The 23341-nt window shown below is 42.3% G+C and overlaps 1 protein-coding gene across 1 annotated transcript in view; it reads right to left on the bottom strand.

Moving 5' to 3' along the window:
- The window catches only part of TICRR (TOPBP1 interacting checkpoint and replication regulator), a 50911-nt gene extending 38249 nt beyond the window's left edge, over nt 1-12662 (bottom strand). The window contains exons 1-5 of the mRNA XM_033402842.2: nt 11885-12662; nt 6964-7243; nt 5673-5911; nt 3902-4136; nt 2875-3004 (exon numbers count right to left, since the gene is read on the bottom strand). Coding sequence (XP_033258733.2) covers nt 2875-3004; nt 3902-4136; nt 5673-5911; nt 6964-7243; nt 11885-12547 — 1547 coding nt within the window. The 5' untranslated portion in view covers nt 12548-12662. The remainder of the gene's footprint in view (nt 1-2874; nt 3005-3901; nt 4137-5672; nt 5912-6963; nt 7244-11884) is intronic.
- Between the last annotated feature and the right edge of the window lie 10679 nt (nt 12663-23341).

Raw genomic sequence — 23341 nt, forward strand, 5'->3', positions numbered from 1 at the left:
GCTTCAGATTTTTTTTTAAATAAAATTAAGCATTCATGGACACAGAAAAAGCCTCACCCAATTTCTTCCCATCCCTTCCTCCCAGAGGTATTCCTAGATTCGTGTGTACCTTATTTACAGAGACATATATATGTAACAAAACGAACAAACTGCTGTTTCATATGTTGTAAATCTTATGAAAATGGTATCATACAACACCATCCTTTGGCAATTTTGTTTGCACTCAACATATTTTTCACGTGTTGCTCTGGTTTATTCAGTTTTACTAATCTACGTATAATATTCTATTGTATAACTATACTGTAATTTATTTATCCATTTCCCTGCTGAGAGTCTGCTAGTCCTTTCCACTGGAAATGAATATTCTAGCACAGCTCTCCTTGTGTTTGTGCAAAAATTTCTTCAGTGCAGACACCTAGAAGTAGAATTGCTGAGTGTCAGAGTATGTGAAGTTTCTATTTTACTAGGAACATTGTTCTCTAAAATGGTTGTAACCATTTTACACTTCTACCATCTAAAATGTGCTCATTTCCCCACATGCTAATTTTTCACAATCTAATAGTTATAAAATAGAATCTGGTGGGTTTTTCCATGTTGTGGTTTTAATTTCCATTTGCCTATGCTGAGTATCTTTCCAAATTACTGCTCTGTTGGATTTCTTCATATGAATTGCTTGTTCACAATTTTTTAAAAATTTATTTTATTTATTTTTGGCTGCATTGAGTCTTTGTTGCTGAGCGTGGGCTTCCTCTAGTTGCGGCAAGCGGGGGCTACTCTTCATTGCGGTGCGCAGGCTTCTCATTGCGGTGGCTTCTCTTGTTGCAGAGCATGGGCTCTACGTGCACGGGCTTCAGTAGTTGTGGCGTGTGGGCTCAGTAGTTGTGGCTCGTGGGCTGTAGAGTGCAGGCTCAGCAGTTATGGCACATGGGCTTAGGTGCTCTGCAGCATGTAGGGATCGAACCCGCGTCCCCTGCATTGGCAGGTGGATTCTTCACAACTGTGCCACCAGGGAAACCCCGCTTGTTCACATTCTTTGCCCAAGTTTCTATTGGATTTCTTATATTTAGGAGATCTGTACTAATTTGGATACTAATGCTTTGCTGGTTATATGGATTACAGCTACCCGAGTCTGACTAGTCTTCATCATATAAACATTTTAAAATTCATTATAGTCATATATGTTCCTTCATGCTTTGAATTTTTTAGGTCTTATTTGAGAAATCCACCCTTAGCCTAATCTTCTTCTCTAGTGTTTCTCCTTCTTACAATTTTAAAGTGTTTACTTTTCATGTTTGGTTTTTCAGTTTATTTGGAATTTATCATTATGTATGCTGTGAAGTAGAAATCTAATTTTTTATCTTTTTTGTTCTGGATAGCCAATCATCAACACCACCATTTACTGAATAGTCTATTCTTTCCCTGCTGCTTCTACTCCACTGGTCTATCTGTTGATCCTTGCACCGATACCACACTATGTTATTTACTACAGCTTTATGGTAAATTTTGCTATCTCATATGGGAAGGTGCACCTGTTATGCTCTTAGTCTTTTGGAGCTGTACCATGTCCATGAATCAGAAGACTCATTATTATAAGATGTCAATTCTTCCCAAATGGACCTATAAGCTCAATACACACTCAATCAAAAATCCTAGCGGGCTTTTTTTGGGTGTGTGGAAACAGGCTGATTCTAAAATTTACATGGAAATGCAAAGGGTCCAAAATAGCCAAAGCAATTCTGAGAAAAAAAAAGAACAAAGTTGAGAGGACACAGACTACCTGATTTCAGTACTCAAGATAATGGGGTATTAACATAATTTCTGGACTAGACTCTTTCCAGAAATAGACCTGCACGTTGGTGGTCAACTGATTTTGACAAAGGTGCCACAGTGATTGAGAAAAAGATTGTCTTAACAAATGGAGTTGGAACAACTGGGTATCTTTATGGAAAAAATAAACCTCAACTTTACTTCTTAATATTTTGAATTTCTGCCATATCTTTTACATTTCCAATATTATTTATGACTGCTCATACAAGTAGCTCAATTTTGCTATAGATTATTTTATTTGGCTTCTCAAAGAATCATCTTTTGTTTCTCTTGACTTCTATTTATTATTTTTAATATTGCCTTCTTTTTTTAATTTTTGGGTTTACTCTCTTGTATTAAGTGTGTCGGTCTCAGCTAATTGGTTTTTAATTTTTCCTCTTCAAAAGATACTTTAAATTTTCCTTTCAGTATAAATTTAACTGCATTATTCAAGTTTGCTATTTTCCTTTTTTATTGAGATTTAATACTAAATATTTTCTGACATCTATGAGTGTATTTTGTTTTCGTAATTAACTTTTTCTAAATTTTTAGTTCTGATAAAATACACAACATAAATTTATCATCTTAATCACTCTTAAGTACATAGTTCAGTGATATTAAGTATATTCATAATACCATCATCTCCATCCATCTCCAGGATTCATCTTGTAAAACTGAAACTCTAGGGGCCTCCCTGGTGGCGCAGTGGTTGAGAGTCCGCCTGCCAATGCAGGGGACACGGGTTCGTGCCCCGGTCCAGGAAGATCCCACATGCCGCGGAGTGGCTAGGCCCGTAAGCCATGGCCACTGAGCCTGCGCATCTGGAGCCTGTGCTCCGCGACAGGAGAGGCCCCAACAGTGAGAGGCCCGCGTACCGCAAAAAAAAAAAAAAAAACAAACCCTGAAACTCTATACGCATTAAAAAATATTCTCCATTTGTAATTAGTTTTTAATATTATTGGACTGTACTCAGAAAGGGTGGTCTATTAAAAACAACAACAAACTCACATGCAGATAACTGAGAGCTGACTTCAATAATCAATACCCAGAGAAAAAAATAAGTTTTACCAAAATGACTCCATCAAATTTGAACTGGCACCACTAAAGTTAGAGCAAGGAAACCACTTCTCCACAACAGAGGAATTCCAGGGAGCTGTGCGGCCAAGCTCCTGCTGGGCCCATTCTGGAGTAGGCGGAGCTACAGAAACAAAGAAGCAGAGATGGAAGAGGAAAAGAGGCATTAGAAGCAAAGCAGAGAATTCCAAGCACTTGCTCCTCCCTTGGACTGACTGCATTCTTCTAAAGGACATCATTAACAATGTTCCTTCAGCTGCACCCCCAATCCCAACAGGCCTATGTTGTCTATGAAAAATGCGCAAACACAGGCTTCCTGAATGTTCCTCAAACACACCAGACACACAAACCTTGGCACTTACTGTTGCTACTACAATGTTCTCTCCCTATCACTTCCTTCAAAGCCTTTGCTCAGATATCACTTTTTTAACAAGGCCTGTTTAAAATTACAACCCTCCTATTCCTTTTTCTCTGCTTTATAACTATAGCACTTAACTCTTTCAAACATACTATATAATTTCCTTATTTAATTTATTGTCTTGTCTCCCCTGACTAGATAAGTTTCTTAACAACAGAGACCTTTGTCTGTTTTCTTCTCTAATGTACTCCCAGCCCCTGGAACAGAGCCTGACATACAGCAGGCACTCAATAAATCTATTGAGTAAATGTGAACTATCAAATTGATTATATCTATCTAGCATAAATAAGGTTTGTATCATATCAGTAACAGTGCAAAAAGTGGAAGACAGAATCATAACAGTTTTACATGCAGCCTTTATTAAACATATTAAAAAATACCTTCGATTTCAAAATGGTTTCACAGAGCCTTTGGCCTCCTCAGAATTGCTTCAGGATTTCTATAAATAATGATGTAAAGTGCCAGAAATATTGTAGCCTACTTTTATCTGTTTTATAACAGATATTGGGCTCTACTAAAAGCACATTGAAAAAAAGTTATGTTGCTAGAAAAGATGGTAAACCACTAACCTAGAGTATGGTAGTTATTGCTTCAGAAGCTTACCTGAGGTAGCAGGATCTTCAAGTGAATTGTGAATCTGATTCAATACACCATCCACAACCTCAGAAAAAAGGGAAGCTGAATCCTGGGGGCTCTCTGCCACAACTGTTTGGAGAAAATGTCTTTGAAATTCAGTCTCCTTGGTGTGGAACACAGTGAGAATTGTAGCACTGGCAGAGAAGGGGGAAATAACTCCAGTGATGGGGGGCCAGCCTTCACCAGGGTCCACACTGGTAACCTACATAAAAAGATCTAATTAGTTGGGAATATTGTTGACATATGTCTAAAAAGGCATGTAGTTTAGTAAAAGACAGAATGATAGTTTCACCCAATGATTAATATAAAAGAGAAAACTGGAAAAGACAGACTTCACGGATATTAGTGCTAGCATTGAATTTACTGATCATCTAATCCTAATCCCTCAATTTACAGATAAGAAAAACCTAAGGTTATTAGGAATATTTACTAAGCACTTATTATGTACTTATTATAACTCAAGGGATTCTCATAACCACTCTGAAGTAAAAATGATTATTATCAGAACTTCCCTGACGGTTCAGTGGTTAAGACTCTGCTTTCACTGCAGGGAGCATGGGTTCGATCCCTAGCTGGGGAACTAAGATCCTGCATGCCATGAGGCACAGCAAAAAAAAAGATTATTATCCCCATTTTATAGAGGAGGAATTGAGGTTGAGGAATAAGCAACCTGTTTGTCACCCAGTTAATAAGAGGCAGAAGCCAAGAGTGTATGAATTTGAAACCCATGCTCTTAACCAAGAATCAATTCTACCACTTAAGGGGATTTATTCAGATCACATGGTGGGCAGCAGAGCTGTGATCTAATCCAGGTCACCTGACGCCCTGACTCCAGTTCTCTGTCAGAGCACACAACTCTTAGAACAACAACTGTCCAAATGACTACCCAGTTTTTCTCTGGAATGTTTTACAGTGGAATCCAGAAGATAAAAGCTTTCTGAGCTTACAAAAGCAAAAGGCAAAGTAAGGTAAGGAATTACTGGTAGTTAAAAAATTAGCATCACCTGTATATCAAATCTGGGTATGTATGTATTCCTTTTCAGAAGACATTACTAAATTTATATCAAATCTGGGTATGTATGTATTCCTTTTCAGAAGACATTACTAAATTTGTATAACTACTGGACACTAGTATATCTAATTTTACAATGTAGAGTTTTTTTAAAAAATGAAATATATTTATTACGTAAAAGTAATAAATACATAATGCAACATTTAAAAAATGAGAAACCACCCATCACTTCACTGCCCTAATATAATCATTCCATTTGGCTCACTACCTCTTCCCTATGTGAATATAATTTGGTTTAATTGGATTCAAGGTACATGCAATTTTTTTTTTTTTTTTTTTTTTTTTACGGTGTGCGGGCCTCTCACTGTTGTGGCCTCTCCCGTTGCGGAGCACAGGCTCCGGACGCTCAGGCTCAGGAGCCATGGCGCACGGGCCAAGCCGCTCCGCGGCATGTGGGATCTTCCCGGACCGGGGCACGAACCCTTGTCCCCTGCATCGGCAGGTGGACTCTCAACCACTGCACCACCAGGGAAGCCCCATGCAATTTTTATAAGCTGTTTCTTCACTAATGAGCATTGTCACGATGCTATAATACTTGCAAAAATATCATCTGTTTCACTGAGACTGTATTATGTAGGGCACTCCTTGGCATTTCATAAATGCACTTATTTCACTTTACCAGTGTGTTATTAGACCAGAATAACTTGCCACGTGGAAGATACCTACCAGATGTAACTCTTCAGCAGTCAGCCTGTTTACCAGCTGCTGAAATAACATCCTTTGAGTTGATTTGTTATCCTCTGGACTTTGTAGCATCCAGCTATCAGTGCCCAAAGTGCAGCTTGTTGGGAGGGACCACTGGGTCACTGTGCCTTTTAGAAAAATTCTGACTGGTTTCTGAAAATGTCTCTGATGTACGGCCAAGGGCTCTAGAGTAACTGTCCATGTTTCTTGAATCTCTTTGCCTGTTAGAAATAAAGAATATTGAAATTCTAATATAAGAAGTAGCTCCTAATAAGAGATTTAATAGTAAGAAAAAAAATTAGATTGCCAGCCAAAGTACTAGTATTGTCACTTAGTTCACCCTTCAACCCTCATTCTACTGCTATCATAGTTAAGTTCATTCAGTTTTATAGGAAAAGCTGTATATGACTGGAATTACAATGGTGTGACTTGATTTCAGAACTTCTCAATAATTATGACTTATAAATAAGTATTCAAGCAGTACAAACACACACAAAACCCACTGCTTCTTAAATCCATAAAATACAGTGCATCCTATCTTACGAGTTTAAATTCTAAAGACCATGTAAGACAAAACTGCTTTCCATGAAGAGAGATGAGGTTCCCTTAACATCTTTCTTTCACTGCCAAGCAGTGTTTCCCCAGCTTTAGTAAAATCCTGGCTAAAAGTTTCAAAACTACTCTTGAAATTTCCTTAAATTGTCCATAGTGTATAATATAGTTTTATGTACATATCTCTATATGGTATTATTTATGTGACTACATAATGATTCAGAAATTAGATTCACTATATAGCAAATCATATGATAAAGCAAATTTATGAAGATTCCAACATGCTGGCTCTTCCTGGTACCAGGCACCATTTTTGCTTCAATTGACTAATTTGTTATTTCTTCTCTGAGTCAATCACTGATTTTCTATGATCTTCAATTTATCAATCTCTTTTATGAAGCAGTGAAACCTTACTACCCATTTGCTTGGGCACCTGAACAATGTTATCCTTCTTTGCAAAAAGTTGGGAAACTCTTTAAAAACATTCACTTGTCCTTTTTACATGGGCTTACAGTTGTACCAAACTTCAGTCCTTTCCTGTGGTATCTCTGATTTTGCTTAGATATCTTTCAATGACAAGCGTTAATGGAATGCCTAGGCTGCTGGAAATTCTAAATTCTAAAGCATTCATGGGCCTGACTTGCAGAAATGAATGAAACCCAGACCAACCACCCCATCACCACTCCTCCCCCGCCCCCGGCCCCAAGTATTATTTGCTTACCTTCAACAGGGAAAAATAATGTTCCTTCCACCCGTGGAAATGAGGCTTCATACTCAGGAGGATTATAGAGCAAACAGTTTAAAGTGGAATCAGTTGGCAGAGTTGAAATCCATGAAGAGAGGTGAGGTTCCCTCGACAGCTTTCTTTCACTACCAAGCAGTGTTTCCCCAGCTTTAGTAAAATCCTGGCTGAAAGTTTCAAATGGCAAGACAGTGCCTCCTACATGGTGGAGCAGTTCACATACTGTCCAGTACCCAAGGTGGTCCGGAGATTCCCACAACTAAAATAAAAATTACAAAGAATCTTGGGTTATTGTAAGTTAGGCATTCATAAAGCTAAGGGAAATCAGGAGAAAGTAAAGTTGATATGTACATTAAAGGATCAAATTACACAATTAATGTATTTGTTGAACCAAACACAAATAATGGCCAGCATCCCATTACTTGCATAACTGCTATATAATATGCCTTGAATAACTGCTATATAATATGCCTTCAAGAAAGCACCTATTTAGTGAAAATAGCACTTCAATTCTATCTTCTGTCAAGGAACAGAAGCGATGCAACTCACGAGGGATAAATCATAAAACGTTAGAAGGAATGCAAAGTCATTACACATTAATAAAAAAAAATCATGTCCTCCACAACACAACAGCGGCCAAGTGTCACAGGAGAGAGGCAGGAGCACCTCCCTTAGAGGGTGATCACCAGAGACTCACCCACCCTGCCCACACCCACGGGTCTGTGTGGAGACCAAACAGGTCTTCTCAGTTCTATCTTCAGTGTTTTCACTAAACTCTGGACTCTTACTGAAGCTTACAGAGTCTGTGCTCTGCCTCCAATCTTTCCTTTGTTTTAAGAAGTATTCTTCGAAACTACATATCCAATCATGCTACTTCTGTAAAAACTCTGAAGGGCTTCCCACTGCCCTACAGTATAGCCATAAAGCCCTTTACAACCCAGCTCTAAACAATATTTCCAAACACATTATCCTTCCCTCACCCATCCCTACCTTCCAGGCACACCGAACCATTTGCTGTTTCCTGAATATGCCACATTTTACAATGCTTCCATGTTTTTGCTGGTTCTGTTTGCTGTGTATTCCCCTTCCATCTTCACCAACTGGATGCTTATTATACTTCATTACCTAGCTCAAACCCTGCTGTCTCTGTAAAAGCCATTCCTCACTCCTTCACACATAGCTGACTCTTCATCCAACCTTCTTTCAGCAAACTTTTATTGAGCAACCTTTATGTGCCATTGAGATAGGCTGGGACATGGGACCCTTTATTGGAGTGCTTGCACCTGGACAAACGAATACAAAGAAACTATAAGGGACTAAAAATAACTGCATGCAGTCAGGGCAATTATGAACAATAGGATACAAAAAGGCCACAAATCAACTGCCATTTCTGAGGTGCTGAGAGCAAAAGCAGGGTACTGAGCATGATCCCTGCACACAGCACCAAGGGGGTGCACAGATCACCTAAGCTACGCCTCCTGCCCAGCCCACCAATCTGCTCCTACTACACCCCCATTTAAGGAACCAGGCCCCTGCCCTTCTCTGGGGAGTAGGAAGGGCCCCTGTTTCTTGTTCTTACTCCCTTGTGCAGCACGAGTCCCAGTAAAGCCTTGCCTGAATTTCTCATCTGGCCTCTTATCAATTTCTATTGATTAAAGAGTCCAAGGACTCAGGATGATAATACCATGAACTAGCAAGACATAGTCCCCGTCTTCTATGATCTTAAAGTCAAGGGTGGGGTGAGTAAAAAAGCAATAGCACGAAATATTTAGCTCAGAATCACAATGTACCATGACAATATGCAGGTACTATGGGAACATAAAGGCGCACCTACCCTAGAATACATTGATCGTGCTGCTTTGCCTACTCCACAGGTGAGTTGACAACTGTGAACCACAAATTGCTATGTGAATGTAAAAAATTAGAACTAGAAGGGTCTTCTAGGTCCTCTCCAAACTTTCCATTATATTGAAGTTCAAAGGGTGCCCAAGTTCACAGCAAGGCAATGATAGTCCAGTCTAAGAACCCACGACTCTCTTGGGTAGTGCTTTTAAAATGAGGATGGTGATCCTGATGAACTTGGATGGACCCTATGATGAATCAACTGAATGGTTTAAGATCAGTGTTAAAGAAAAAAACCAGGAAAGAAAATATCAGAGCACAACAGAAACTATCACATGTAGTGAAGATAAGTAATGTACTGCCAAACTTTTGGTTATGCCTATCAGTTTGGAAAATGCTGTGATAGATTAATCAATTAGTATTTGATGTTACCACCCATATATCCACACCTGTGCTCACTGCCAAGGGGGAGAATGGTAAGCCAGTTCAACTATCATAGATCCTGATTAGGATTTTCTGCCAAAGGGAAACAAAAAAATTGTTGAAATTATTTCAGTCAGAGGACCAGCCAGGAAAAAACAACTGCTTGGCAAATGAAAAGTAAAACTTTAAAAGGAGTTGAAAAGGACATAAGCTTTGATTAAAAATATATGAACATGATAAAAAAAAACCCACAACCAGTATATAGATTATGGCTACATTTTTCTTTTTTATGTACATTATGGGCTAAGTAACAGACAAGTCCTAGTGGTAGTTTCAAATTTAGGGATTTATAAACGTCCACAAGACTATAAGCTCCAAGACAGCAGGGACCACATCCATCTGGCTCACTAATGGTGCACCCAGTACTCAGCATACCTCGCAGTTTGTTCAACAACAGGTATCTGTTGAGTAAATCAGGGTTAGCATAAAGTGGAAAATGTGAGAGAGGTCTCTTATGCTCCCTTCTATCCTGTATCTTTGCAAGAGTTATGTGTGCTTGGATTCCCTCCTCCCTGAGTCTGTTTCTCCCAGTTTTACTTCCCAGACTGTAAGCTCCACATGGCAGACCCTGGAATTTCTCTTCTCTTCTCTCTACCTCATAGTGAGAGCTCCCCAAGGACAGAACCTAAGTCTCCCTTTTGCCTCCACAGTGCGGCTAGGCAGAGGCTTTTGAACAGGAAAAGACAGATCTACACCAGAAAAAAAATTCCAGAAAAGCTTAAGATTATCTGATGGGCTTTTTCTTATGGGAAACAACATAACAGATGTAAGAAGCCTCAGAGAAGACCCATCTCCACAGATGACGGGATGTGCGAACTGGAAGAATCTTTAAAAAGATCCTGTCAACCTACTTATTTTAATGCCATTCAGAAAAGAGAAAAAGAATCTCCAAGCCCAATCTGCTAAGACTTATTTCTAGCCAATATTTGATAAAATACAATTCCAGCATAAAGTCTTTGATGTGATTTAATACCAACTATCCCAAATCGAGCCTTTATGTGTTGTGTCCAACACCTGATTTGCTACCTTAAACAAACTAAGTTTTAGGATTCCATTTTCTCCGTCAATGTTTACCATTCCCTTAAACACTTTTGCCTTTTCCTTTTCTTTTGACCAGCCACTGCTGCCTTACATTGCATTTGCTAAGTCTTCCTTGGGCTTTGCATGTGAAAGCAATTTGGAAATTTTAACCCACTATATCACTACTTGTGTTAAGTATCTGCTCATTTCCCATTTGCAACCTTGCAATTTAACCCACCCCTACTTTAGTGACATATGTTTCCAACAGATGCAATCACATCTTTCACCTGGTTAAGCCACTTTCCCAACTATTAGAACAAAATCCGAATTTATTACCTTGGCCCTACAGATATGCCTCTGCTACCTTCTAACTTCCTCTCCTACTGTGCTTGTCCTTGCCTACTAGTTTTCAGCATTCCTTGCCTTTGTTTCTGAAACAAACTAGGCTCATTTCCAGCTCAAATCTTTACACTGGCTCTTCTCTTTGCCTGGAAAGTTCTTGCCCAACCTTCACTATCCTCCTTCTTCACCATTCAGTTCTCTGTTCAAAAAGGCCTTCCCTGACTACGACCCTATTTACAACTGTCTCCTGCTTCTACTTCCTCTGCCCCACCGTCAGCCCCTTACTCAGCTTTATTTTCTTGAGAGCATTATTTGAAATCCTATCACTTGTTTATCTGTTTAATCTGTTAACCATACCTGTCTAATATATCTTCCCCCAGAAGGTAAACTCAACTTTGCTGACCACCGCATCCCCAGCAGCTAAAACAATGTAGTCGGTACTCAATGTAGTGGCTCCTCAAATAAAGTTATTTATTGACAAAGTGAAGTGACAGAAAGAAAATGATGGAGGTAGAAATTTATACTTATCACTGGAGCAGGAGCTCCACTGCCTCAACGAAAGTCCAAATTAGCCATTTAGGACTGTAAGTACATAAGAATTTGTTCATTTGGTCAACAAATATTTTCTGAACACCTATAACAAGCAACAACACATCTGCAGGAGATACAGAGATGTGTGTGCCTGCCTCTTAGGTTATTTCTAGGCTAGATGGAAGGTGAGGGACTGCACGACTGGAACATATAATGGAGAAAGGGTAAGTGCCACAAAAGTGTTTGGAAATTCAGAAGTTGAGATTGAGTAGTTGCCTTGTGGGCAAAGGCCCTAAAGAATGAGTGTGATTTAAACTGGCGCAGAAGAGAGCAGTGGCATTTCACTGCTAAGACAAAACAAGCCGTCAAGGCCTGTTGGCCAATTATACTGTTTCAACAGTCTGGAATAAGGGTCGTGTGTAGGAAAGATTAAGTCTGGGAAGACAGATAGGGCCCAAATTGTGAAGGACCTCAAACGCGTTGACTCAGGTACCGAGGACCTACCTATCCCGTTGTGATGAATGTCCCTCTTTGTGACCCCAGAACGTTCCTTCTGAAGGGACACCTGTTGGTCATGTTAGTCTCATTCTGGGTCCACGGGCTGCTCTGCAGATGCTGTCAAGTTCTGGTTCATCAGCCCCAGCACCACGTACTAAAATCTGAGTTCGCTGTGTAATCTTACCTTAGGCCACTCGGTGGTATCCACCCAGTACAAGGTGATTTTTCGGGTTATCATGACTTCCTGGACTCTCTTGGGCAGCAACTTGTCCATCACCTGCTTAGGAGTAGGCGGCAGGCGCTGGGCCTGGGCCTCGCACCCGGACACGAACTGCAGCAGCTCCCTCTGCGAATGCGGACAGGGGGCTAGGAGGAAGACGGCGTTCACAAAGCCGCCGAGCGCAGACTGGGCCTCCTTGGCCTCGCCCTCCACGTCCAGCAGTCTCCTCCCGCTGCTACGCAGAATCGGCTTCGTGGGCGATGTGATCTCGGGCCGGTCCCACTGATAGTCTAGCAGCGTCTCCATAAGGGCACTGTGCGTGTGGGTGGCCCTGGGCGCCGGGCCCGGCAGGTGGGCGCCGTGGGCGCCATCCCCGAGCCTGGCCTCCAGCTCCTCCTCAAAGTCCTCCCAGGAGCGGACCCCCAGCTCGCGGAAGTCAGACACGCGGGAAGGCCGGCTCCGCGCACCCTGAGAGTCAAAGAACCTGAAGGCCCAGCGGACCCGGGCCAGGCCGAACCTGCAACTCAGGTAGGTGAGGAGGCGCAGGGCGACCCGCCGGACTGGGCTCTCACCAGCGGCGCCTCCCGCGGTGTCCAGCAGCAGCATTACGTTGTGACAGCAGGCCATGTCGGCCGCGCAGCCGCCTCAGGGTTAGAGCCGGGGCCGGCGCCGCTCTCTCCTAGACCCTCGCTTCAAAGAACCAGCGCCATTCTCTGCTTCTCTCAGGGACTCTGGTCGAAAGCCTCCCGCGCTCTCCAAGGGCTGCTGGCATTGGCGGAGCTAACCCCCAAGGTCAGCCCCCATTGGTCGCTTGCCTTACGTAAGTTACGTGAGCCACTTTCATCCTTGGCTCTGATTGGAAGGATGATGGAGAAGAGCCCTGCTTGATTGGTGGACTGCGGGACGGCGGGCGGGACGCTGTGTTCCGAGAGAAAATTAACGTTCATTGGCCTGGGCCTTCGTTTTAAAATTTAAAGAGGCGGTGCTGGGGGCCTGTGGCTTTAAGTTTCTCTTTTACGAAGGAGGACTGGGGCCGTGCGATGGTACGGGGGGAGGTTTACTAAGATCTGAAAATAGTAGGGGAAGAGAATTTGGGATGGTTTGAATCGAACTGGTTTAAAGCCACCCTAGACTTTCTATGGAGCGGGATCTGATGGGGAAGACTTAAATTTTCTGTAATTTAAGAAAAAAATATTAAAAATTAAAAGTTCACTTCCTTTGCCCTAGTAATTTCTAAGCGTTTCTCTTGAAGAAGGTAATCGAAGATCAGGATAAAAGTTTAATTTGAGAAAAAAAGGAAACAGCTTGGGAATGATTAAATAAGGTATGGTGCACCCCCAAGGGGAACATCGTGCAGCTTTTTAAAGTAATGTTTTTATATGTAATGTTAGATGGAAAAAACTGCAAAACCGCACATGCAATGAGATCCCCAAATTTTCTGTCTGCCTATGTGTATATTTTTAAACTGTTAAGATAATACTGTGTACTGAAAGTTGTTTTTAATTGTATCTGGGTAACGAGATGGTGATTTTTTAAAGTTTTTTTTTCTTTTAATTTTCTAAAGTTCTATATTTTTATTTTACTTTTACATTCGAGGAGGGGGGGAATATTCTTAATGAAAAGGATCTTTTTGTTGCAAATAGAAGAATCCTCAATTGTAGAGAAGGTTGTGACTCTAGATGGAAGAAATCCCTATTATTGGTTCTAACAGCAGAGGAGAATTTAAACTCTCTCTAGCTAGGACTGGCCTACCTTTAAATATCCTTCCAATCCTGAGATTCTCTGAACCAGTTGTTTCAAGAAAGACCACCAATGATACTTCGTAGATTGTCAGTTTATTTTATTCATGGACTTTTCCTGATCCATCGACTGTCATTTTAGAGTCACAAACATTTTTTAGTCTTAATGTGTCAGGTGCTTACTAAAACTGTACACACCCGTTGTGTTGTTCATCATTCAACAAATAGTCATCACAGGGAACAAAAGAGCTAACTATACTTCCTCTGGGAAGCTTACATTCCAATAAGGGGAGCCAAACAAATAAGTAAAAGATATAATATGTTAGGTGGTGATAAAATCTTTGGAGAAGAATTAAGTGGAAAAAAGAATATGAAGTAGGTAGGAGTATGCAGGTTAGGGAGAGAGGCACCGTGGACATTTGGGAGAAGAGGGTTTCAGGAAGAGGGAACAGCAAATGCAAAGGCCCTGGGACAGGATTTTGCTCCCTATTCGCCAAAGTAAACTTCTAAAGAGTTATTAAACTCATGCTTTTATAAATAGAGGAAACTGAACCTCAGAGCAATTGAAGAATCTCCGCCATGATATTATACACAGCAGAACCACAAATGGAATCAAATTCAGATTCCCAAAAGCAGGTTCCCGGGGTGCAATGCTTGCAACCTAGATTGAAAAACCAGCTTCATAAGGAGGGACTTAGTATACTTTTAAGAGTAAGGTTGATTGGTTAGGTCTTCACTGAAAACAGTGACAGGATCTGGCTATTTAATCCACATTTCTTCTTCCCTCTCCATTCAACAATCTCCCTTAAAGATTGTTTGTTTATTTAATATTTGTTTTTCTTTCGCTCCCTGTCTTCTACCCTTTTATTTAGTTAACGAAAAGTTATTGCCTATCTGCCTACTGTTAGTGGAAGTGAGGAATGGATGTAAAGGAAGAATAATATTTTTCCCTAGGAGGAATTAAAAACAAAAATACACAGAATGCTTAAGAGACAGTTCAACGCTAAACTGAATGTTTAGTATTTCCAAAAGAAGAAACCATCCAAAAAGAAACCATCACAGTGAGCTGGGGTTTCCAGATATGCCACCCTCACACCAGGCTGGGAAGGATGAGAGTGTGAGAGAAGCATTTCATCATTGCTGGAAAATTTGGATGCCTTTAGGCACCAGACAGGTAAAGGAAATGAGACACGGTGGGCATTAGTGATAAATGGGAAATAGAGGGGGGTGAGCTTGTGGCCTAAACACATTCAAAGTCTCTTTATTTAAAATAAAAGACATTTTATTTAAAATAAAAGTAAAAAACGTCCTTGCCATACTGCTTAACTAATTTAAATGAAAACTCAACAGCTGAGCATCTTTCTTGTAGTGACAAAAGTAAAATGATTCCTATTTTAAAGAGGTCACATATCAATCAAAACAGCAACTTGCTAAATGCTTATTTCTATACTGTGAAATAAACAGCAGAGGAAATGTTCCACATCACTGTGGACAGTGGTGGAATATTTGGACTAAAGTGCTCCAAAATTGGAGCCAAATGCAAAATCATGATGAAAAATAGAGATATACATGTCCTTAATTTTTTTTAAATCTTACCAGAGAAAAGGTTAAGGCACTGGTCTGTCCAGTTAGATACTAGAAAACTACACTCCCACCCCCACTGGAAGATATCGTCATAGTGAGAGCTAGTTTATTGAGTATTCACTGTGTACTAGACAGTATTTTGCAGAGGCTTCATAGAGCAGGTAAACATTTATCTGAGTTTTTATTGTTTATCAACTGTAGGATAATATAGGTAGTGAGATTTTATTATTTTATGTCACACTAAAAGAAAAATTCAGCCAATTATAATAACCCAATGTTTTCTAATCACTTCAAATTTGGGGGGTTTATATATGAAAGAACTCCTTTAGATTTATGTAGACATAATTTTTAAAAAATCATTTATCACTCCTGTACATATGAAAGAAAGAAAACAAGAATATAAGCAAAATTAATTGGTTAAAGTATTCCTAAAACTTCTTCAGAATCCCAGTCAATCACTTTTCAATTCATTCTCCAGGGTCCATCTGTTTTCATAAACTATCATCCATCCTGTCTGCCATCAGGAGTGTTGGCAATGCAGTATTTCTCAAAAGAATGCTCCACTACTGCCTCTGGTAGTTACTTTCAAACCATTCTCTCCCATTCTGCAAGTTCTGTCACACACCCACTGACCATGACACCTACCTCACTGCTCTCACCGGCCAACAGATTTTTCATAAAGGAGAGCAGAGAAATGAGGTGGTAGCCAGGGAAAGGTTTTGTGTGTGTGTGTGTGTGTGTGTGTGTGTGTGTGTGTGTGTGTGTATTTTTTAAGGTAGGAGACATTACAATGTATGTGGTTGGGAATGATCAGGAAGTGAGTGGGGGCTCCCCTCCCCTTCCCTGGTGGTGCAGTGGTTAAGAGTCCGCCTGCCGATGCAGGGGACGGGGGTTCATGCCCGGGTCCGGGAGGATCTCACATGCCGCGGAGCGGCTGGGCCCATGAGCCATGGCTGCTGAGCCTGCGTGTCCAGAGCCTGTGCTCCACAACGGGAGAGGCCACAACAGTGAGAGGCCCGCGTACCACAAAAAAAAAAAAAAAAAGTGAGTGAAGGGGAATTCCCTGGTGGTCCAGTGGCTAGGACTTGGCACTTTCACTGCTGAGGGCGTGGGTTCAATCCCTGGTAAGGGAATATTCTGCAAGCAGCGCAGCATGGCCAAAAAAAAAAGGACTGAAAATCTGATGATACAGAAAAGGGTTGGGGAGGGAGAGGATTGCAGTAGTGCAGTAGCCTGATGTCTGGGTGGGTGAGAAGGATGGGTTCCTCCCTTTTTCTGGGTGACCATGGGCTCTGTGACAACTTTGCGGTTCTATTACTAAAGGGAAAAGGGGAGAATGGATATTGGGGACTGACTTGCTGCCTTAGACACCCTAGGATTTGGTGATGCTGGACAAGAACAATAGGTGAAAGAGGAAGGTGAGGGATTTGAGGATGTGCGCCAGGGAGATGTTTACTGATTATAAATTATTTCAGCTGCAAGGGCAGAAAATTTGACCACAATGGCTTAAAAAACAGCTTTTTTTCCCTTTACATAACAAGAAGATTGGAGGTGAGTGGCTTCTGGTGTGAGTTCCTTGGTTGAATGATGTCAGGACCAACAAGTGTGCCATCCTCCTGCCTTTTCCACATGCTCATAATCACAAGAAGGCTGCATACACCCCATTCATATTCAAGTTAGGAAGAAAAGAGCAGATCTCACGGCAGGAAAGCAAAGCTTTCACAGAAACCACCCCACCATCAGATTTAGACTTAAGTCTCAATGGGTCACATAGCACTACCTCTAGCTGCAAGGGAGGCTGGGGAATTCGGGGAGATTGTTATGATTGACCGAGAGGTCTAGTGTTGGATGGATCATTTTCACAGATGCTGAAGTTACCAAGAATGATGACAGGGCTTCCCTGGTGGCACAGTGGTTGAGAGTCCGCCTGCCGATGCAGGGGACACGGGTTCGTGCCCCGGTCTGGGAAGGTCCCACATGCCGTGGAGCGGCTGGGCCCAGGAGCCTGCGCGACCAGAGCCTGTGCTCCGCAGCGGGAGAGGCCACAACAGTGAGAGGCCCGCGCACCGCAAAAAAAAAAAAAGAAAACAACAACAACAAAAACAAACAAACAAACAAAAAAAAGAATGATGACAGGAGCAGTGGTGGAGAGAGACAGTGAGCCAGTGGCCAAAATGTTCAGTGAAGAGGAAGAGATCTACAGATGACTGTGACAAGGAGGCAGGGTATAGTCTAATGTCAAAGAGGCTGGGGTTTTACGGAGAAGGGGAAAGGAGGATAGCTACTGCCACCTGCAGGCCAGGTGGAATAAGGGGTGTGAAAGGGAAAACAGCCCTTACTTGGGGAAACTACACTGGAAGTAATATCCGCAGGCATTAGCCAGGTTTCCAGTAGAGCAGGAAGGTGAAGGGCTGAGGACATAGGGGAGTTTGTTCCTGGTACACTACCATTCCAGAAGACACTGTAGGGAGATCAAGGAAGGGTGGGAGATGGGGTCAGCTTAGGGGATATACAGAGCTGTAAGTGGTTAAAATCAAGGTGATGAGAATTGCCTGGAAAAAAAGGGCTGAGTGTTCAGTGCAGGACTCAGAAACCATTCTAGGTATTTAAAGCAGGAAGAATTTATTTCATTTTTTAAACATTTATTTATTTATTTACTTTTGGCTGCGTCGTGTCTTAGTTGCGGCACGTGGGAATCTTCCGTTGCAGCGCTCGGGCTTCTCTCTAGCTGTGGCGCACGGGCTCTAGAGCGTGTGGGCTCAGTAGTTGCAGGGCACAGGCATAGTTGCCTCTCGGCATGGGGGATATTAGTTCCCCGACCAGGGATCGAACCGCGTCCCCTACATTGGAAGGTGGATTCTTAACCCCTGGACCACCAGGGAAGTCCCTAAAGCATGAAGAATTTAATGCAGGCATTGAGTATCGGCCTAAAGTGGGAGGAGACAACCTCTGTCTATAGTAAGATAATGTGGCAGCTCTCCTAGTGTTTTAGCTGTCCTAGTTCCTTTTGCCTTTCCATATAAATTTTAGAAAAAGCCTACCTATATCTAGAAATAATCTTGCTGGAATTGCTTTAAACTTATAGATCAATTTGGGGAAAATTGACATCTTTACTATGAATCTTCCAATACATATGTGAACATGGTAATGTCTCTTCATTTATTTAGATCTTTGATTTTTTTGGTTAAAAAGAAAACTTGTTTTGTAGTTTTCAACATACAAGTCCTATATGTGTTTTGCTAGGTTTATACCTAAAGTCTTTTTTTTTTTTGAGCAATTGCACATGGTATTGTATTTTTAACTTCAGTTTCCAAGTATTCATTGCTAGCATATAGAAAAACAATCCATCTTTTCATGTTGATCTTGTATCCTGCAACCTCACTAAATTCATGTGTTAGTTCTATGAGAGTTTTGGGGGTTTTTTGTTTTTCTTGTAGATTCCTTGGGATTTTCTAGGTAACCCATAAAGCCATCTGCAAATAGGGGCAGTTTTACAACTTCCTTTCCAAGCTATATGTCTTTTATTTCCTTTTCTAGCCTAATTGAGCTGGCTTAGTAAAAGTGATGAAAGCAGACATACTGGCTTTCTTTTTCGGTACACGAGCCTCTCACTGTTGTGGCCTCTCCCGTTGAGGAGCACAGGCTCCGGACGCGCAGTCTCAGCGGCCATGGCTCACGGGCCCAGCCGCTCCGCAGCATGTGGGATCTTCCCGGACCACGGCACGAACCCGTGTCCCCTGCATCGGCAGGCAGACTCTCAACCACTGCGCCACCAGGGAAGCCCCTGGCTTTGTCTTTGATCTTAGGAGGAAAACATTCAACCTTTTACCATTAAGTATGTTGTTAGCTGTTTTGTAGATGTTCTCTGCCAAGTTGAGAAATTTCCCCTTTATTTTTAGTTTTATGGGAGTTTTTATCAGAAATGGGTGTTAAATTTTGTCAAATTCTTCTGCTGCTTCTATTGATATGATCATGAGACTTTTGTATGTATACATGGTAGATTACATTGAATGATTTTTCTTTTTTTAAATTTTATTTGGCCATGCCATGTGACATGCAAGATCCTAGTTCCCTGACCAGGGATCAAATCCCTGTCCCCTGCGTTGGGAGCGCAGAGCCTTAACCACTGGATCACCAGGGAAGTCCCTTGACTGATTTTTTAATATCGAACCAGCCTTGGGTATCAGGAATAAATTCCACTTGGTCATAGTATATAATTATCTTTATGTATGGATGAATTCTCCTTGTTAATATTTTGTGAAGGTTTTTGCATCTATATTCACAAAGAATTCTGGTCTATAGCTTTATTTTCTTACATTAACTTTGTCTGGTTTTGGTATCATGGAACACTGGCTTCATAAAATGAGTTGGGCAGTTGTTATACAACAATGTGAATACAGTTAACACTACTGAACTGTACATTTAAAAAGGATTAGGAGGATAAATTTTATATTTTGTATTTTTATCACAACTAAATATTACAAAATGAGTTTGGGAAGTTTATTAATTACAAATTCTACTTCTTTATTAGTTACTGGGCTATTCAAATGATATATTTTATGTTGGGTGATTTATAGTAGTTTGTGTTTTCCAAGAAATTGGTCCATTTTGTCTAACTTAACAAATTTATGTGGGTAGAGTTGCTTGCGGTATTCTCTTATTATCTTTATGATGTCTGCAGTGTTTGTAGTGATAGCCTCTGTTTCATTCTTTTTTTTTTAAGCAGTTCATTTTATTTCTTTATTATTTTTTTTAATGTATTTAGTTATTTATTTATTTTTGGCTGCATTGGGTCTTCACTGCTGCACGCAGGCTTTCTCTAGTTGCGGCGAGTGGGGGCTACTCTTCATTGCGGTGCGCGGGCTTCTCATTGCGGTGGCTTCTCTTGTTGCGGAGCACGGGCTCTAGTCACGTGGGCTTCAGTAGTTGTGGCTCAAGGGCTCAGTAGTTGTGGCTCAAGGGCTCAGTAGTTGTGGCTCAAGGGCTCTAGAGCGCAGGCTCAGTAGTTGTGGTGCTTAGCTGCTCCACGGCACATGAGATCTTCCCAGGCCAGGGCTCGAACCCGTATCTCCTGCATCGGCAGGCGGATTCTTAACCACTGCGCCACCAGGGAAGCCCTCTTTCCTCATCTTTTGACTAGAGAGAGCAGGCTTTGTTGTTGTTTTGTTGTTTTTTGCCTGCTTCCATTGACATATTAGGTTGCCAGCTTCTCCAGTATCCAGTTAGATATAAAAGGCAAAAAGGAAACCCAGGGTACTCACTGCCATATCATTTCTTGGGTCTCAAGAGAGCCCTAGCCAGTCTGCCTCTTCTCTCAACCTCTCAGAGTCTTCTTATGTTTGTTTATGTGGAATGTCCAGGGGATATTTAGCTTTTACTAGTGGGAAGGCTAGGAATAAATATGTCTACTCCATTTTGTTTGGAACCAGAAGTCGGGAGTCACTGTTTTTATTAAAATATCACACTGCACTATAATTCAAGCTATCTCTTTAGGAGTTTGTTTCACATTCTAAACTATGAGGGCAAGAACTGTGTTTTATTCATCTTTGCATCCCTAGTGTCTAGCAGAGTAGCAATAAATTATTTTTTTAATTGAATTGTAGTGTGTTATCAAGCATTTTTATATTTCCCGGAAGGATGTTAGGAATTTGGGCAGATACAGATATATTACCACCAGAGGGCAGTAGCAGCAACACTTCACTAAGGGCTCTGAAGCATACACACCCTGCTCCAGAACGAAACCTTTCCCCAGAACTACTTCCTCTTAGTTTGTATGAGAAAAGCTGAAGTCTGGGAACTTAATGATGGGCCTCCCAGGGGGGAACAAAAGGACTTGACAAGGCTGTACTGGGAGCACATGGGTCCCTCTCTTCCCAATAAAGGGATGGGAAGTCACATATTTCCAGCATCTAGAGGGACAGTCATGCTTCTGGACACTCCTCACAATAATTCACAGGCATTATTTCCTCCACTTTACAGATGAAGAAACTGAGGCTCAGAGGGCCTCTCACAGATAGTAAGGGGGAGCTCTGAAGCTCTTACACTGCTTCCTCCAAGAGATACAAGAACAGCCTTCTCCCTGTGATGGAATGAACAGGAGAAGGAACCTCCTTGGGCAATGAACCCAGGTCAGCCCCACACCCAGCAAGCCTCTGAGCTCTGAGTGTGTTCCTCATCTTTCTTTAGAGGGGTGATAATCTATTTTGCTTTCAAGAGCTGTATGATATTGGGCCAGGGCCAGTGCAAAGTGAAAAATGTGGGACCCCCATGTTAAAAAAAATTAAAAATTTCAAAACAGCAACAGCAGAGCGTTAAACCAAGCCTGAGGGCCTGTGTGGCTGTGCAAGTCGCCTGTCCCTGAAGCCAGCCCTGTCTAAAGCAATAATAGAAATAATGAAATAATAATAGCTTCCCTCTTTGGGGCACCTATTTTGCACTAAATTCTCCCTGTCACTTTAAATATTTATTTCTTTTAACCTTTCTGAGATTGTTTTTATTTCCCCCTGTGTGTTTTTATCTCTACAATGGGGAGGTTGGACTAGACCAGTAGTTCTTAACCCTGGTTACACATTAGAAGCACCTGGGGACTTTTAAACAATACGCAAAGCTGGTCCCACCTCCACAGATTCTAACTGAACTTGATTGAGTCTCAAGATGGGAATTTTTACCGGCAGTGACATGAAGAATAGGTGTCCTTGGTGGGTCTGGGTAAAGGGTGGGTCTTTGAGGACATTGTTTCTCCTCCACAGCAGCCATTTACCCAGCCGTCAGTTCTGCCCAGGGTGTCAGTACTCCAGTGTTAGCTGGTGGCCTCTGGAGGAAGCCATCCATTGGTGGCAGTATTTCTGGGTACAAAGAGAAGACGGTGGCTTCCCCACCTCTTCTGGGAACTGCCAGCCTGCCTAGCTTCCCTGATAAAACCAAAGCAATGTGGATAAAACTGTTATAGAGAAGAAAGCAGAGAGGAAAATGATGTGTATTGCACACTTTCTGAGTGTCTGGCATTACACAAGGAACATTCATATTTAACCTTCCAAAAACCCTTCTGGGTATTTTCTAGAATCCCCATTTTTACAGCTCAGAAAGCTTAAGGATGTTGCTGGACATCACACAGCTGATTGAGTGGTCCCTGTACTTCCTGTAGGGGCAGTGTTGCGGTTCAGCATGGTGGAGGGTGGAGTGGGGTGCAGAAGTGTAGGTATAAGGCTGGGTGGTGCTTGCCTCACCTCTGCCCCATCATCTCTCTTGACCCCTGCTAGCCTGAGGCCTGGGACCCCTACCGTCTTGCTCCAACCCCACCTCCACTCCCACCCAGCAGTAGTCCCTGGGCAAACCATGACTGAGGGCCAGTACAATCTCAGAACCCTGTGGGACTGGCCCTCCCTTTTCTGGCAAAGAGAGCCAAGCCGTGGATGAAGCCAATGAGGCATGTCCCAGGCCTGCCTTATCAGGACCGCACAGAGCCCAGAACAGCTCACCTTGGGTCCTATGGAAATGGTCTGGAACACTGGGTCCATTCACTTTTGTGAGAACCCAAGGACAAAAGGAAGGTCCCCTGGGGAGGCAGCCCAGGCTCCTCACGGAAGCCTGTCAAGAGATGGGACTAAAGCAGATGGGGGGCTCTGGAGCCACTGAGCAAGGCTGAAACTCCTTCTAAGACTAAACTCCTTCTTTGAAGCCAGTTACGCTGCAAAGATCCTGAGTCTGCACACGGACTGGGGCAATTCTCACCCTGATGACCGACCGTCAGCCTCAGGCTCTGCCCAAGGCGGGATAGTTTCACTTTTGAGGAAGGAGCTCATAATTCCCCTCCCTACTCTTGGAGGGCCTTGGATGGCATCCTGCCCATCCTTCCCTGGCTCAGGGAAGCCATGGGGTCTGGGGTGGAATGTTGGGAAGTAATGCAGACCCCAGACAATTTAGGGGGTGGGCAGGACTGCAGCCTCTCTAATGGAGCCATGGCCAGAGCAGAGGGGAGGGCTGGAGCTGATCTGGAGGGCCCCTCCCCATAGGAATCTACCCACACTTCCACTTAGGCGAGTAGACCTGCAGTGTCACAGCCCCAAGCTGGGCTAAGCCAGTGAGGCCTGGGCCAGCT

Source organism: Orcinus orca, chromosome 2, assembly GCF_937001465.1.
Source record: "Orcinus orca chromosome 2, mOrcOrc1.1, whole genome shotgun sequence".
Taxonomy (NCBI): Eukaryota; Metazoa; Chordata; class Mammalia; order Artiodactyla; family Delphinidae; genus Orcinus; species Orcinus orca.